At 50.2% G+C, this 15526-nt stretch overlaps 1 protein-coding gene across 5 annotated transcripts in view; it reads left to right on the top strand.

Annotated features, from left to right (window-relative positions):
• The window catches only part of CHST13 (carbohydrate sulfotransferase 13), a 58199-nt gene that overhangs the window by 40478 nt on the left and 2195 nt on the right, over window positions 1–15526 (top strand). For all 5 annotated transcript variants that reach the window (XM_065075644.1, XM_065075645.1, XM_005507530.3 and 2 more), the window contains one exon: window positions 13511–13593. In XM_065075644.1, the coding sequence (XP_064931716.1) occupies window positions 13528–13593 (66 nt within the window). In that variant the 5' untranslated portion in view covers window positions 13511–13527. The remainder of the gene's footprint in view (window positions 1–13510; window positions 13594–15526) is intronic.

Below are 15526 nucleotides of genomic sequence, written 5' to 3'. Positions count from 1 at the left end.
CTCTGCCCAGCTCCCCAGCCGCAGGGGAGTCTCTGCATAGTCGTGTTTCTCCACGGCATGGGAAGGCGGCGAGTTCAGTCCTGCACACATCTGCACAGCCGGGCTGTTCCTTTTGGCAAGGGTGCAGGGGGAGCATATTCACAGCTGGGTCTTTTCCAAGTTTACTCCTGGCAGTATCAGAGAGATTGATTTCCCTTTAGCTTAATAGGAACAGCAGACACAGGCACTCTGAGACTGACGTGACGCTGGTGGAGTTTTGCTTCAGTTGCCTATGAGCAGCCGCTGCTGGGTGGGTGTAGATGCAAAAGTCCTTGTTCTCTTTTTCCTGAAAACTCCATTAGACTTGATCATTCCCTGTAAAATGGAAGGAGATGTCTTTAGAGCATTTGCTGCTAACAGCCATTCTCAGGGCTTGGCCAGCAGCAGGGAGATAAATCCAAAAAGGACTCAGATGGGGTGCGCCTTGTGATGCTGTATTTATTGCATCTCAGTGCTGCAATGATACTGGAGATGTTTGTACCTCCTGTTCAATGTGCTGGCTCTTTGGTGGCTTCAGGAGGTGCCCACTACTAGCAGCAGAAGGAGGTACAAGGAGCGATGCAATGATAAGCTATGTGCTAGAGATGGATTTTATAGCCTCCAGCAGGCTGTAATTAGCTCCTGTCCTCCTCTGCAAGCTCATGCATCTCTTCCACATGTTGTAAAGCCTCTTGCTCTATATCTTGGGGCAGTGAGTCTCGCAGGTTGACGACCTGCGGTCACATAGAAGAGCAGGACACAGACCCCCAGCTGCTGAGAGTAGAGGGGTGAGAACTGTGAATCAAAGCTGGGGTTGGATGGCTGTGTCCACCATGGTGCGTTAGGACTGTTTTGCTGAATGTGCATTTTTTTCCAAGATCTGCTCGTTGAGGCTTTCATCAATTCCAGATGCGCAAAGCTGACAAGATGGCTTGATGCATATTCAGCAGGCAAATTGTTGAGCCGCATGACCTTAGAGAGACTTCATTTTTTCTTGTGTTAGTGTAGGTAGCCTACGTGCGGAGGGCACAAACAGCATCTGCCTGAACCAGACCTGACTTCAGCGAAGTTTTGAGCAGATCCAGCCTCGTCCCCTAGCACCCTGGGCTGCTGTGGCCTCAGCAGCTGCGCAGAAGGCAGCAGGCTGGTGCAGATGGGCTCATGGCTGGGTAGATCCATGCGGCTGAGCCCAAGAGGTTTTTCTGCACCTATGGCTTGCCTGAGCCTGCCCCAGCAATGGGAGCCTGCAGGGCTGTGGGTGTGCAGGGGAGAGACGGGGCTCTGGGGCAGCTTTGCCAGTTTAAAATCAGCCCCTGTGCATCCCGGCAGGGAGCTCTGCCTTGGCACTGCCAGCGCAAGCCCTTCTGCTGCAATTCCTGTTGAGCAGCAGACTGGAAAGGAGGGGTTTATTGACAAGGAATGGAAATGCTGGCAGTTCAGGCTTGCATTATATATGCAAGCAGCCAGCCGGGGCCAGCAGAGTGACAGGCGTAATGGGGAAGAGAAATTGCTCCTGGAAAGCTTCTAGCTTGGCTTGTGAGAGGACTTAACCATTTGAAAACAGAAGGTTGCATGGTACTTAAGCACAGGTATTCTATTTGCTCACATAGGCCATATTCCTGCTGGATAGTGTTAATTTTCTGTTTTCTTTAAAGATCTCAATCGCAATCCTTGTGACAGAGGAGAGCAAGTCACGCTACCCTGGTGAAATACATCCCCTCACCTCAAATGCCTGTGATCTTTCTATTAAATCTTTCTGATATCTGCCTTAGGCTGGTTCCAGGTGACCAGAGTCTCCTGCCAGCACAGGGACATGTGGGTTTAGGTGGAACAACTGAATGGGACGGAGTGTCCAGAGCAGCTGCCTTTGGCTCTGGTCCTGGTCTGATCCCCAGAGACGATGCTGTGGCATTTGGCTGGTTGTGTGAAGCAGCTGGATTCTTTCTTTCCCTCTCTGCATGATTTATTGTGAGCTAATCCTATAGCTGTCACCCTTTTCCATCACTTGATTAGAGTTTCCCTGGCTGATCCTTGACTCAAGTTGACTAAACTGGAATAAGAAAGCCTGCATTGAAAAACAGAGCTGTCATTGTCTCTGGGGAGGAGGGAGCCACACAGCCAAGGGCCAGCTGTGCCCACCCCTGTGCCCAAGTGGGGACACTGTGGCGGTCCAAGAGGTGCCAGCAGTGAGAAATGAAGAAAAATGACCTTCAGAAACATGAAGGCAAAGTAAGCTGTGTGAGAAAGCAGGAGTCAAGAGAGGAAAGAGCTTCCACGAGGCTTTACAGAAAACAGGGAGCTTCCGTATGTAATTTTAGTATCTTAATGGCAATGGTAATAACTTCTTCCTAAGTAAACCTTCCAGGATCTTGAGCATCAGGAGTAATGCTCTGGTGGTTTTAAAGCATCTCCAGCAGCCAGATCTCTGAATCATAAGTCGCTTCTGGAACCAGCGACTGCCAGTCCCTGCGCTGGCTTGGGTGCGGCCAGCCCTCCCCGAACAGGAGTGACCCAGCTGAAGCCTGGGCAGACCAGGGCTTTCAGGTTTCAGAGTCTCTTCCAGGCAGTGTTAAAGGCTCGGCAGTCTCCTGTTAGAGAAGAAATAAAAAAGGCAAAAAATAAAGTTAGAAAGATACTTATTCTCCTGCCCAGTGCATGTGACATACAGTAGAAATCTGCAATAGTGCAGGATGTTCAGGCTCAGTCTCGTGTCAGGAGTTTACTGTTCTTTTTGTAGCAGCTTAAAAAAATACATACATCTGAAAACACCCCCCTCGAACCTCCCATCCGCCTTTGTGGCTGCTGTCGGAGCAGTTGTGTACAGCATATGGAAGGCAGAGCTGGCTGCAAACCCGTTAATGCTAAATCATCTCGCGGCTCCAGCGCTAACTGCAGAGTGCTGAGTTTGCACTGCAAACACGAAGCTCTGTGGGCTGGGTTTGTCATCCAAGCACGAGAAGCAAAATGCACACACCAGTCCATTGTCTCTTTGGACACCAAGGGCTCCAGCAGCCTGCTGGAAAGGGACCGGGGATGGGGGCTGGCGGGGGGTCACGATGGCTTTGCAGCGCTGGTAACACTCGCACGCCTGGGACAGTGAATTCAGCGCCGTGCCTTCCCATTCCTGTGAAATCTGTAAGAAGATTAAGAGAAGCAGACAGTGGAGATGATGTTATCAGCAGTGCCTGCCGTGTTTCTTTGGAGCGCTTTCAGCAGAGATCCCTCTTTTTTTAGTGATTTGGAGAGTCATAGAATGTCCTGAGTTGGAAGGGACACACAAGGATTGTCAAGTCTGACTCCTTCTCTGCACAGGACAACCCCAAAATTCACACTATGTGAATCTCAGGGTGTTGTCTAAATGTTTCTTGAATCCTGTCAGGCTTGCGGCTGTGACACCTCCCTGGGAAGCCTGTTCCAGTGTCCAGCACCCCCTGGGTGAAGAACCTTTTCCTTATGTCCAACCTGAACCTCCCCTGGCACATCTTCCTGCCGTTCCCTCGGGTCCTGTCATCAGGTGGAAAAATCCAAATGGCTCTGAATATTGGACCACTGTTTAGAACACAGTGGGGCACACAGGCTCTGGTATGGCAGTGGCTGGTGTCGTGCAGTGTCCTGTCTGCAGCCATGGTCTTTTCCAAGAGCATATTAGACCCCAGGGAGTGAGGATGAAGAAGCTGCCTATTGGAGGGGTACTTTCAGCACCCTTTCAGTTGAGGAGGGGATGCCGATGTGAAATCGGTCTTATTGTCACATTTCTGTAGTCGTGGCAGTGCCAGCGCCATGTGTGCCTGTCAGAAGGCCCTACTGCGGTGTGATTCTTGGTTAGGATCTTGGTCAAGACATGTTTGAGCTGGAAGAGAAGGTTCTGAAGAGTCAGTGACAACGGGGACAATGAGCAGGGGCCTGCAGTTGGGAAGGGGTCAGGTCAGCTGCAGAGCTGCCACCCCTGTCTCGTCAGCTGCTCAGGAGGCGTTTGCCGTCGTTCCCTGGCACAGTGGCATTGCCTCCCCTACAAAGGTTGCCACAGCATTTGGGAGGCTGGACTGAGGCATTTCTCTATGAAAGTCAATGTGTCTGCGTTGAGCTGGATCCAGAAGGAGAAACCTGGAATCTGGTGGCACTTTGCGCTGGAGGCCAAATGCCCTGTATCTGCCATCTGCTGTTTTATTGCATCTGGCGTGAGTCACTGAGCATGGAAATGTTTATGGGTAGGTGACAGTCACAAACGAGGGACATTGCATCCCTGCACTGAGGGAGCAGGGAGCATCTGGCTGCCTTTTGCCAGCAGGTGGGAAACAGTGTGGGTGCATTTGGAATGCTTGGTGCTCCTGGGCTGTCCTCACTCCTGTCTGCCCTCAGATTTCTGTGTGCGAGGGTACCTTGCTGGGAGTATTTTGCACTTTGTAGGTGGCATAAGTGCCCCAATATCAGAGAGGTGACGCAGCTCTGCTGCTGCTCCATCCCCTGGTGCAGCGTGCACAGGGTCCTCGACAGCAGATGTCTATGTACAGACATTGGGGATCTCACACACGGGTGGAGGAAGGTGTGCCTGGATTTTTGGTCTGTTTCAGTTCCCTAGAGCTGTACGTTTCTACCCCCAGACATTCACCAGAACCGCTGCTGCTTCTGGCAGGCTCAGCCATGCCCTGTCTGGCTGGAACGAGAGCAGGACCTGTACTCACCCCTCTGCGTGGCTCTTCTTCCATCACTTTCCATAAAGAACAGTTTAGGACCTTTGTCCACGCCCTGAATTAACATTTCCCGGAGGCATCGTGCCCCTTTGTCCCTCTGTCGCCCATGGACCGCTGCCTTCCAGCCAGGCACATCCCGACAAGAGTGAATGATTTTTCCTGTTAAAAGCAGCACCGTCTGCCGAATTATCCCATGTAAAACAGTGACTCATTGTCCTCTCTTTGGAGTGTGTTTCTTGGCTAGAGGGAGATGGTCATTCGTGCCAGGGAGCCTGGCTGCTGTTACCTTCCCATTGTGCCGCACAGCCCTGGGACTATGGTGTAGCTGCAAGGTGTTGATTGCTGCGGACAAGGGTGTTATTTTTAGGGGATGATACCTCCTATCACCTCCTTCCCCGAAGAAGTCATCTTGGACATCGGGGAGAGCCCATGCACACATTGTAGCAGGGTGGTCAGGAGGTCCGCAGTATCTTCAGACCTCTGTGTGTGCAGGAACTGTGTGGGGATGGAAATGCTGCAGAAGGGTTTGTCCTGGGGGATAGTACCTGTGGAGTGTGTGCATTTAGTGGAAGGAGGCTGGAAAACATTGATTTTCCTTTTGTCTAGAAGGTTTGTACAGCTGGGCCTCCTCAGAAGTGAGGACTGTGACCTCAGGTCAGTGCTCGTGGTTCCTCTTCTGAGGAATGTGGCTGGGAAGGAGGTACTGGGGATGCTTCATCAGCAGAGACGTGGGCTGAAAATGGGTGTTGGGGATGGGGTGCAGCCTTCTTCCCTCCTCTGCATCCCTCCCTCATCTTCCCCTGAAATGGTACTTTATTGCAGCAGCTAAAACATCACTTCCAGGTGACCGTTGTGTCTGCGGTGCTGCAAAACCACCTTCTCCCATATGCAGATGTGTGCAGGTTGATCCACCCAAGCTGATGGGAGAGGAGATTTGTCTTTGGCTGCTGCAGCTTGTCGTGCCTGTTGTATGTGTGCTATTCTCTATGTAAACCTCCTCATGTGCGTGTCCTTTCTTGCCTCGCTCAGGTTTGCCTCCGAGCTGCTTTTATTTGTGGTTTTTCCCTTAGCTTTGTGGGTAACCTCCTCACAAGGCATCTCTGTTTAGCCCTCTGCAATTCCTAAGTGCTGGGAGGTGAGAGGAGTTGGGGGGGGGTTAATTATTTGGTTTGGCTGTTTCAGAAGAGCTGGGGGGGGATGGTAGAAAATGTGTAGCAGTGGAAAAAAAGCCTGAGCTAAGCTTTCAAGCATCCTTGTGCTGCTGGGACGCGGTTCTGTCTGATCCAGCCAAGCTCAAGTCACTTGGTTGGTTTAGTTTCTGCTGAATGAAACAGATGAATGCAGGAAAGCAGATGGTCGCTTACTTGGTCATCTTCTCTATCAAACAGCAGTCACTACCTTCAGCGATGTTAGGTTGGTGGGTCCAGAACTTGTCGTAGGATTTTGGTGTTTGGGTTCCCACATCACCTCAGTTTGAAAAGTATCTTTTTTTTAAAAAAAAAAACAGGAAACAAACAAACCCTTGTGCTTAGACGGCAATGGAGCGAATGTGTTATCCACCAGTACAAGCCCAAACATGAAAGCTGGAGCTTCCAGACTTGAACTTCGCTTCGTTGAGACCAGCTCTGTTCAGTCCCATAGCTCTGATCCTTCCAGGCAGGGCTGCTCCTCACACAGACCATGGGCCACTGCCCAGGGCTTCGGCTGCTGCTTCCATGTGGGATTTCTTGGCTTCTGTGCCCTGGACCATGCTCACACAGTCAAAGTGTCCAGCCGCCAACCGAGCAGTGTGTCTCAGGCTTTGCTGTCAAACCAGGAGGGAAAGCTGAGCTCAGACGGCAGGAAATGTCTGGATCCATCACTGCTGCTCTCAAGCTCTGTTTTTTTTTAATTTTTTTCTCTCTCTCTTTTATTTTTCCCCTCTTGGATGTTAAAATCGAAAATTGGACCCATTCAGCAGGCAGTGGCTCTGGCTAGTTTGGCTTCGAATAACGCAGTCTCAATATCCTCTCTTAAATTAGACGGCAGCATCCTTCTCCTTGTCTCTTGGGCGCAGTTGTTTTACTAGCGAGGAGGCTGTCGTCACCGAGCAGGGCTGATTTCTGCAGTCAGGGTCGAGTGAGCCATCACTGGTACAACCAACACACTTGCTCGTCACCCACAACAGGTGCTGGGGAAAAGTCAAAAAGAGCGAAGTCCGGAAGAGCTCATTGCTGTGCCCGCTAAGAGATCCTGGTCCTGATTTCTGGCTCTTCCAGTGACTGACTTTAAGCAAGTGCCGATCCCTTTATGCTATAGAGCTCCGTGTGTTGTTTCCCCTTTTAATATAAAGGGGTAATATTGTTCTTACTTGTTTCCCACTGTAATCTCTTCTTTATCGTACAAATACAGTTCGGCTGCACATCTGTGCACATGCCATGTGTGCCAGGCAGTCAGTTCATGTCACCCCAATATTTTCCGATGTTTAAAATCTGTTGTGATGCGGTGAATTCACACAAATGTGGTGGATTCACACACACCCCTTCCCTCAAGAATTTTCTTTCGTTGTGAGGGTGAGCATATCTCTGATGGCCCCAGGACGGGCTGGCCTTAGAGCTCTTCCCATAGTACAACCCAGCACCCATCCCACTCACCCGCTGGGACTCGCAGGCTGTAATTAACACCCAGACTGAGCATTTTGGCACCACAGTTATTTTTTTCTCTTTTTTTAGGTTGTGAGCAGACACAACAGGAAGCAAAGCTGGGGCTTTGAGACAGCGGTGGGGTCAGGATTAGCTCCTTGGTGCCTCTGGGCTGCGGACTCACGTGCAAACACGCTCTGTCTCTTCGCTTTCCTTGGCTGGAGACCACTGCATCTCCAGGCTTTAACCCTCTCCAGTGTTTCGTATTGGAGACCACGAGTGGAGCTTTTGGCTCCTTGTGGCCCCCAGGGTCCAGCCCAGAAAATGCTCCATCCTCCAGGCCAAGAAGGGTTGGGATTCCTCCTGCTGCATCGCAGCCAGACTCCCACTGATCTGGGCTTTCCAAACCTCTTCATATTTGGCACCTGAGCAACAAGGATGGTTGGGCTTGATGATCTTGAGGGTCTCTTCCAGTCAAAATCATTCTGTGTCCTTCATGTGGAACACCTCCCATCGCGCTCTGCTGGCCCATTCCCAGGGGACAGTCGTGTCCCAGCGCAGCCCATACGTACATCCAGCCCTTGCAGCCTCCCATGGGGCAGCAGGTCCTGGGATGGCCCCGTCACGTCGCAGCTCTGGATCTGCCTTGGTCCCAGCAGAGCAAAGCTGTCAGTGCTGCAGGTGAAGGTTGCCAGTGCTATGGATAATAGTATTCATGCTTTTATTTTTCTTTTTGCTGCTATGGCAAATACCTCACCTGAAACGCTTCAGGACTTCATTTGCCTTTTTTTATGACTGTCACAGTGGCAGCTGATAGCCCAAAACTAATGCATCTGGGACCTCCTGCCACTTCCAGCAGCAAAGTAGCAGAAACTGCTGAATTCCAACATTGTGAAATTAAATTCTGTTGAATTTCCACTCCCCTGGTCCAGGACAAAGCTTTAGTTTCCCTGTTTGGTTTTTCCATCTCTCCCGGCCTGGCAGCTTTTCTCAATGCTTTGTCCATCATCAGCATCTATTTTTATGTCAACTCATTCCCAAAGTACTGATCCCAAAGCCAACCTTGGAGATATTTTACCAGAAATGCCTTGTGTTTCCCATTTAAATGCCACCTGCTTTCCAGTTGCTTGTGTCCCTTACAGTTCACCTCTTAAACTTCATTTTCTCTGAAGTACTTATTTCCTGTGGTATGTCCTATCGCATGCATTACATATATCTGGGTAAAGATCTGCCACATATGCTTGGTCTACAGAAATGGCTTATTTTATTCACAGATGAGGTTGCATGGGTATAAGCTGCACTTAGTGAAAGCCATGTTGATTTTATTCCCCTATGCAGCTGCACCCACATCTTTTAATTGTTTTCTTTCTTTCAGACTGTTTTCTAAAGTGTCGGTAATGCTGATGTCAGCCTCGCAGGCTTGTCGCTGCCTGAATCCTGTCTCCTGGCCAAACTCTTCAATTCAGGCCCTGGATTTGCTGTTGTGGTTGCAGAGAACCTCCCTTGTAATTAAGAGCCTCTACAGCTAAAACAGCAAATTCTTTCACTGGTGCTTCCAGAAGTCTGGGAAGGGCATGATCCAGTCTTTCCCTCACCTCACACATGTCTGTCTGTCTTTGCAATCAACTAGTACATCTAAATATTCACAGCTTTAAAACCTATTCCCTTTTCCAAAGAGAGCTGGTGAGTCGTTGGAAGTGGTATCGGTGTCACAGTGCTCCGGTTTTGGTGGGACAGCACTAAAATCTGGGCTGGCAGGGAAAAGGAGGGAGGGAGCGTGTTGCCTTTTTGAGCTCCAAAGGAAAAACTGAAAGCAGAGGAGACTCCAGAATGAGCCTGAGCTCCGTTTCAGGCTCATCTCGGTGGTTCTGTCTATGTTATTGCCTTAGCATGGGGTTTTTGGTCCCTTGCTCTGCGTCACTCCTATTGCCTTGTCTCGTGCTTTGAAGCTGCAGGGGATTTGGATTATGAATATACACTGTCTTGATACTTGCTATCCAAATGGTGATCCAGCGGTTGCCAAGGGTTGATGTTTTCTCCCCATTAGAAACTCAATATACCTTGGCTAAGTGACCTCCCTGCTTTCAGATGCAATTGTGGCAATGCTGAATTTCTGAGGATTACCATTGCACGTGGTGGAATCTGGGAACCTCAGTAACAAGCTATAAAGTCAGGAGGAAAGGCAGGGTGTGAAGATCTTGGCAGCCCCTCCATGATGGAGGATCTTGCTGTACTCAGGGCCATGGTGCCAAAACGCAGCATGAACCATTAATTTACTCTGATGCTACTCACTCCTTAACACTGCTATATATTTCAGTATTCCTTGGCCTTATCAAACTTCTTAGAGTCCCAGGAGCATCCCAGAGATAGGTGAACCAGTGGTACATGGGATGAGGTGATTGACTTGCTCTCAGCAGGAACAGGTGGAAGCAGAGGGATGTCTAAGCGCCATTGCCTGCCTGCCCCCTTCCTCCCTCCTCCTCCTCACAGTCCAGGCTTCATCCCGGGTCTGATGGAAGAAACAGACAGATCAAGAATCGAGCCTTTCCCCAACTCCGCCTGCATGTTTGGTTTTTAATTTCCAGCTGTACAGGTCAGCCAGCTGTGGTGCCTCTTGAGCTCGGCTTTCCTAAGGTGGACTGTTATCCTCTTGGGGTAGGCGGTGAAGGCGACGGCAGGATAAGGAGAGACCGCAGGATGAGAGCGTGTTGTGGAATGGTACGATGGGACAGCTGGGGTAAAGCAGATGTGGTTTTGTGTCCAAGGGATGGCCAAGCTGTGTTCATAGAGTGTGTCCATGAAGACTCGGGGTCTGGTGACCAGGGGAGGCCAGGGAGGGGAATGCATCAGCAGAGATGTTGTAGGTGCTGGGGCTGATGGATGGCGAAAGAGGATGATGGATGATGAAAGGCTGATGGATGGCCAGAGCTTGAGGTCATGGGGCAGAGCTGCGTTAGGTGGCAAAGTCAGGTTTGAGGGGGGCTGGACTCGGTTAAATCGCTGTCTGCAGCTTTCCGCTGGCTCTGGCAGGACACAGCAGCCCTGGTTTGCCTACTGCTGTGATGGCCAATGCTGTTCTGCTGGGTGATCCCAGATGCTTCGGGGATGCTTTGGCCACAGACAGCCAGGACTTGTCTCCATGTGCAGCCGCTCCGACCCCAGCCCTGCAGAGGACAGATGCTTTGGTCCCGGGGGCACACAGATCGCCTGCTGCCCCCTGCACGCACCGGTAACAGTGTGATGCTGTGCTGAGCTGCACACGGCTGCAGCTGTTGCATCTCCCTCACTGCTGCAGGGTTTAACATTGGCGTCAAAAGCCATCCCCACGGCCCAGCCAGGAGCCCTTTGCTTTTCCACTCGGGATAGCGAGTGCAGCGCAAGCAGATGGTTTCTGAGCCTGAGAGAGGAGGCTTCCTGCAGCTGGATGCTTGTTAAAACCCTGCCATCGGGCCAGACGTTTGCTTTTGCTCTGAAAGGTTTGGCGACCGCCCCGGGCAGGGGATGGTGTCATGGTGTCGGAGAGCACAAGCTGTCGAGATGCGGTGAATGTGCAGTGCTGGCGTCTCCCCCTGCCAGCTCAGCGCTCCCCGGCTCCACCAGCCGCACGGGAGCCGCCTGGCAGCTTTTTTCCTTGTTTTTTTTTTCTTCCTCCTTTTTATTTATTTTTTTTTTATTCTGGAACTCTGTACAGCACAAGCATAGAGTGGATCCTAGGGGGTGTGCTGCTATCCAGAGGAGATGGCTTGTTCTCTACCAGACCTTGCGCTGGGGAAAGGCTGGAGGAAATCCATTTTGCAACGTTTCTGCTGGGGCTGCTGGTGACAGCCACGCAAGGTGCAGCATCCCTGGCCAGGCTTGTTCCCCTGCCACAGCAGCACCAAAAGGCGCAGCCCAGAGCGGTCAGAGCACGGATCTGTCCTGCCCGACCTCTGCTCGCTCCCTGCTTTACTGCAGATTTGCTTTTTGTTCACCCTAAAGAGCCTCCTGCCGAGCCAGCTCGCTCCTCCGGGGCCGTGACCTGACCCTGCGCCGGGCACTGCTGCCTTTCCCAGAGAATGCATTTCCATGTGCCCCTGCATTTGCATTTCTAGCAGCTTCAGGTCAGCCTGAACCACCCAGGGTTTGCTTATGTCACTTGTAAGAAGGGTTCTGGTTGATGCACGTGTTAATCTCGAAAACAAACGCCTCCACGTTGCTCTTACTAAATATAGGACAAGTGTGTGCTGTGGTTCAGGGTGCTCGCAGGCAGCCCATGGCAGGGTCACACTCTTAAATCGAGCAGGAGTTTATCAGCCCCAGCCAGGAAAGGGACTGGAGTTTAATGCTCTCTGCTTGCAGATTGGAGCTGCAGTGAGTCAAGTTTTCAAGGTCGATCTAATTCCCTGTCGTTTGCAGAGGGCTGAGCCTGGAAATGTGAAACAGGGCTCCTCTGGGATGAGCATCTCAGCCCAGCACTGCGTACGTTGGATCTTCCGTTTATCTCTCGTTAGCACAGATGCTGTTTCACCCTCCTGTGGGGTAACTGATACAGGGCATTGAGGAAGAAACTGTACCTTCTCGTTAGGTCACATCTCAGTCAGTCCAGTGCTGCAGGAAGTCTCATTTCCCACAAATGCACAAGCATACAGGCATTGCTGATGAAATCTGGTGAGGCCAGGCAGTCATTTCCCCCTAATTACAGCTCCAAGAATGAACAGTATTTAGCTTTAACCCTGGTGACTTTGCGCTTTTGGAGCAGTTTTTATTTAAGCAAAATATAACTACAGAAAAATGAAGATGGGATTTGGATTTTTTCCTTCTGGTTATTTGGTTAAAAATATGCCACCTGAGGCTTGTATAACAAATTTGGTTTTATTTGGTGATGGTCAGTGAATGAAAAGCTCCAGAGCCCCAAACAGTTATGCAAAAAGCTGCTGTGTTAGAAACCTTTCTGTTGCCGGAAATGGATTGTGAGAGATGTTTTTCTCTCCACCACATATGTCCTTCTGACATTTTAGAAGGTCCCTGTAGGACCAGGAATTGGGAGAGCTGGAAGAACCTCCCAGGCCATGATCTCTTGAACAATAAGAAACATCATTTTAAATCTCATCCATTTTAAATCTCACAGTGTGGTTTCTTCTGTGGAATCCAACACCGGGGCTGCACAACCTAATGGTTAGAAACCTTCTTGTATGAGAACTGTTGTGGCATTGTCTGCCAATGGGGAGGGTCAGATACGAGAAGCAGAGGGTGGGTGAGAGGTGGGACACCTGCTCGGTGGTGTTACTGCAAGCAAGAGCCTGTGTCCATGTTGTAGCTGGCTCCATAGATTAGGTTTGGGTTATCCATGTGGTTCTGCCCACACTGTGCTGGAAACGGGTCCCTCGGGCTGAGGGATGGCAGCTGAAGCAGATGCTTCATAGCCTGGAAATGGTTGCATCCCTTCATAATTTATGAGTATCAGAACTTGAGCATCAGTCACCAACTGGGTGTCTGGCACCGCATTTGTTGCTGGCAGGATTCAGCCTCAGGTTTGGTGCTGCAGCAAATAATCCTCCAACATCAAACCAGATAATCTATGTGGCAGAGAAAGGGTGAGGACTGTCACCAGCTTCAAAACTCGAGGAGATGTTGCTGTTTAGAAAGGAAATAAAACAAGGAAATAGCAAATATGAACTTGAAACGACTTACCACAGTCAGATGACTAATTTGTCTGTTAATGACTGTGTCCCTGAGCCTGGCAATGCAAACTCCGAGCCCGTGGGGGCTCAGCACAGAGCTGTCACTGTTGGATCTGCTCCTCGGCACTGCCGAGCCCCAATGCCATCTCGTCCCTTGACCCGGTGCTGGTGGGGGTCCTGTCAGCTCTGGGGTCATTCCCTTGCCAATGCAGCCAGCACACACGGGCACTTCCCAAATGCACGCAGATCAAACTGTTCCCAGGTGCTTTTGAAATGGTAACAACCTTTATTTATGGTCTTTTATTTGTTTAAAGGCTAGGTCAGGATCTTTTGAACCTCAGCTACAGGTTTTGTTTAAAAATAAGGGGGAGGGACAAGAATTGCTCGAGCATTTTCCCCCAGAGCCAAATGGATTTGTCTCTTCTCAGGGGACGTTGCCTCATTGCAACTTGGGCATCTCCAGAGAGCGTGAGGGAAGCTGCCATTCCAACCCTGCTGATTTTTCTCACTCTTTTTGCAGCTGCAGAAGACAGGGCTATGAGATCCACCTGGCAGGGGAAGGCCGGTCGCAGCCCACTCCAGGCCCTGTACGAGAGCGACCAGGTAAGGGGACAGGGAGAGGGAAATGGGGGGTGAAGAGGGAGTGGGGTGCTGGGGATTGACCCCTTCTTCCACCCCTCTGGTGTGCGGGGTGCTGTGCCATCTCCCACCACCCCCAGGGTCCTGGACCTCTGTGTCCAAAAGATAAGACCACATTGCTTTAGGGAGTAATTGTTGATAAATAAATCTGCTTACAGTCCTTGCTGGGACTTGGGCAAATGGTTTCATTGCCGGTGGGCTGAGCCATAGCTGGGCAAACCCAGGAGATTTCGCTGTCTGAATATTTCAAAGCCAACTGTGGGTCATCATAGGAGGGGAAGAGCATCATTGCTGCAATTTCTGAGCTAATAATTGATAGACAGATGCTTCTATCTTGGGAGCTATATAGAAACATTCACATATGTATATGTGTATATATATATATATATATAAAAACCTCTAGCAGGGGATGTTACAATATGAAAAGGGTTGATGGTTTTAAATTAAAAGAGAGGAGATTCAGGCTGGACATGAGGACGGAGCTCTGAGCAACCTGATCTGGGTGCAGATGTCCCTGCTCATGGCAGGGGTTGGACTGGATGGGCTTTGAAAGTCCCTCCAGCCTGAACTGTTCTATGATTCTATAATAGGACAAGAGGAAATGGCCTCAAGTTGTGCCAGGGGAGGTTTAAATTGGTTATTAGGAAAAAAATTCTTCCTGGAAAGGGTTGTCAAGCATTGGAAGAGGCTGCCCAGGGCAGTGGTGGAGTCACCATCCCTTGAAGGGGTTTAAAAGGCGTTTAGATTAGGTTCTTAGGGACATGGTTTAGTGCTAGAGTTAGGTTATGGTTGGACTTGCTGATCCTGAGGGTCTCTTCCAACCAAAATGATTCTCTGATTCTATTCTATGATGCCAGCAAACCCTATCCCTGCTGGAATGTTGTGGTGATGCTTAACTTCTCTGGCTTTTAAAGAAAAGGAAACGTAGAGAGCAATTCTGCTCTGAAGTAACTGCAAGACATGCAGTTATTCCAGGGGACAGCAGTTGAAAAGTAGTCACATTTATTTGTTGCCATGTCTGCAGACAGTGTGTCTGTATGTCTGTCTGGTCCAGCAGTCTTGAATTATGCAAGTGCAGGGAAAAATACCTGAAAAAAACCCCACATACTAAGTGCAAAAAGGGTTTCCAGTTTTAAAAGGTGATGGAAAGCCTCAAAGCAAGAGAATCTTTCCTGCTGAAAGGTTTGGCTGTGTTGCAAGGAGGTGTACCATGAGAATGCCTCTTCAGCTATGGTTGTCATCCCCCTAGGGGCTGTAGCTTCTTCATATCCAAGTAGCCAGCTATGTCAACTTCCACTCTTGGTGGCAGTTTGAGTCTGTTGACCCCCATCTGAGCATTTTCCCTTACCATCTCCCTTTGGAAGGAACAGGGATGGGATGCTTTCTCCCACCCCTGCCTTAGTTTACTGTCCATGCAGGTTCCTGGAGAAAGCGGTCACTATGGTGACCTGAACAAGGTTATTTCTTTTGTGGAAATGAGATGCAAGAAAGCCTGAGTGTGGTTCATCCCTTGCAGGAGGAGCTTCTTGCACAGATGTTAGTGTCCCTCTGAAGGTGACAGGTCTGCTGGATCATCCATGAGACGGACATTTTGTCTCAGGATCCCAGCTCCTGATAGGAGCTTTACAAAGCCCCATCTCCACAGAGATGCCTCTCCCAGCCTCTGGTGCCTCCCCAAACCCCTTAGGGGCCTCCAGGGTGAGGCAAAGGTGCACCTGAAGCTTGGCAAAGGGTGTCCTTTGTCATGGAGAAGCAATGACAACAGCAAAGCTGTAGGGACCAAGGAGGTGGCCTGCCCTTGTGCTTCATCCTGAGGCTGCAAAGACATTTGCTGTGATGTCCTGTGACACCGGCGGGACTGTCTTCACAACCCAAAAGTGGAAGCCACCGTCATCTT

The sequence above is a fragment of the Columba livia genome, chromosome 10 (assembly GCF_036013475.1).
Source record: "Columba livia isolate bColLiv1 breed racing homer chromosome 10, bColLiv1.pat.W.v2, whole genome shotgun sequence".
NCBI classification, from domain to species: domain Eukaryota; kingdom Metazoa; phylum Chordata; class Aves; order Columbiformes; family Columbidae; genus Columba; species Columba livia.
The sequence above is the reverse complement of the archived record's forward strand: the minus strand, read 5'-3'. Positions and strand labels throughout refer to the sequence as shown.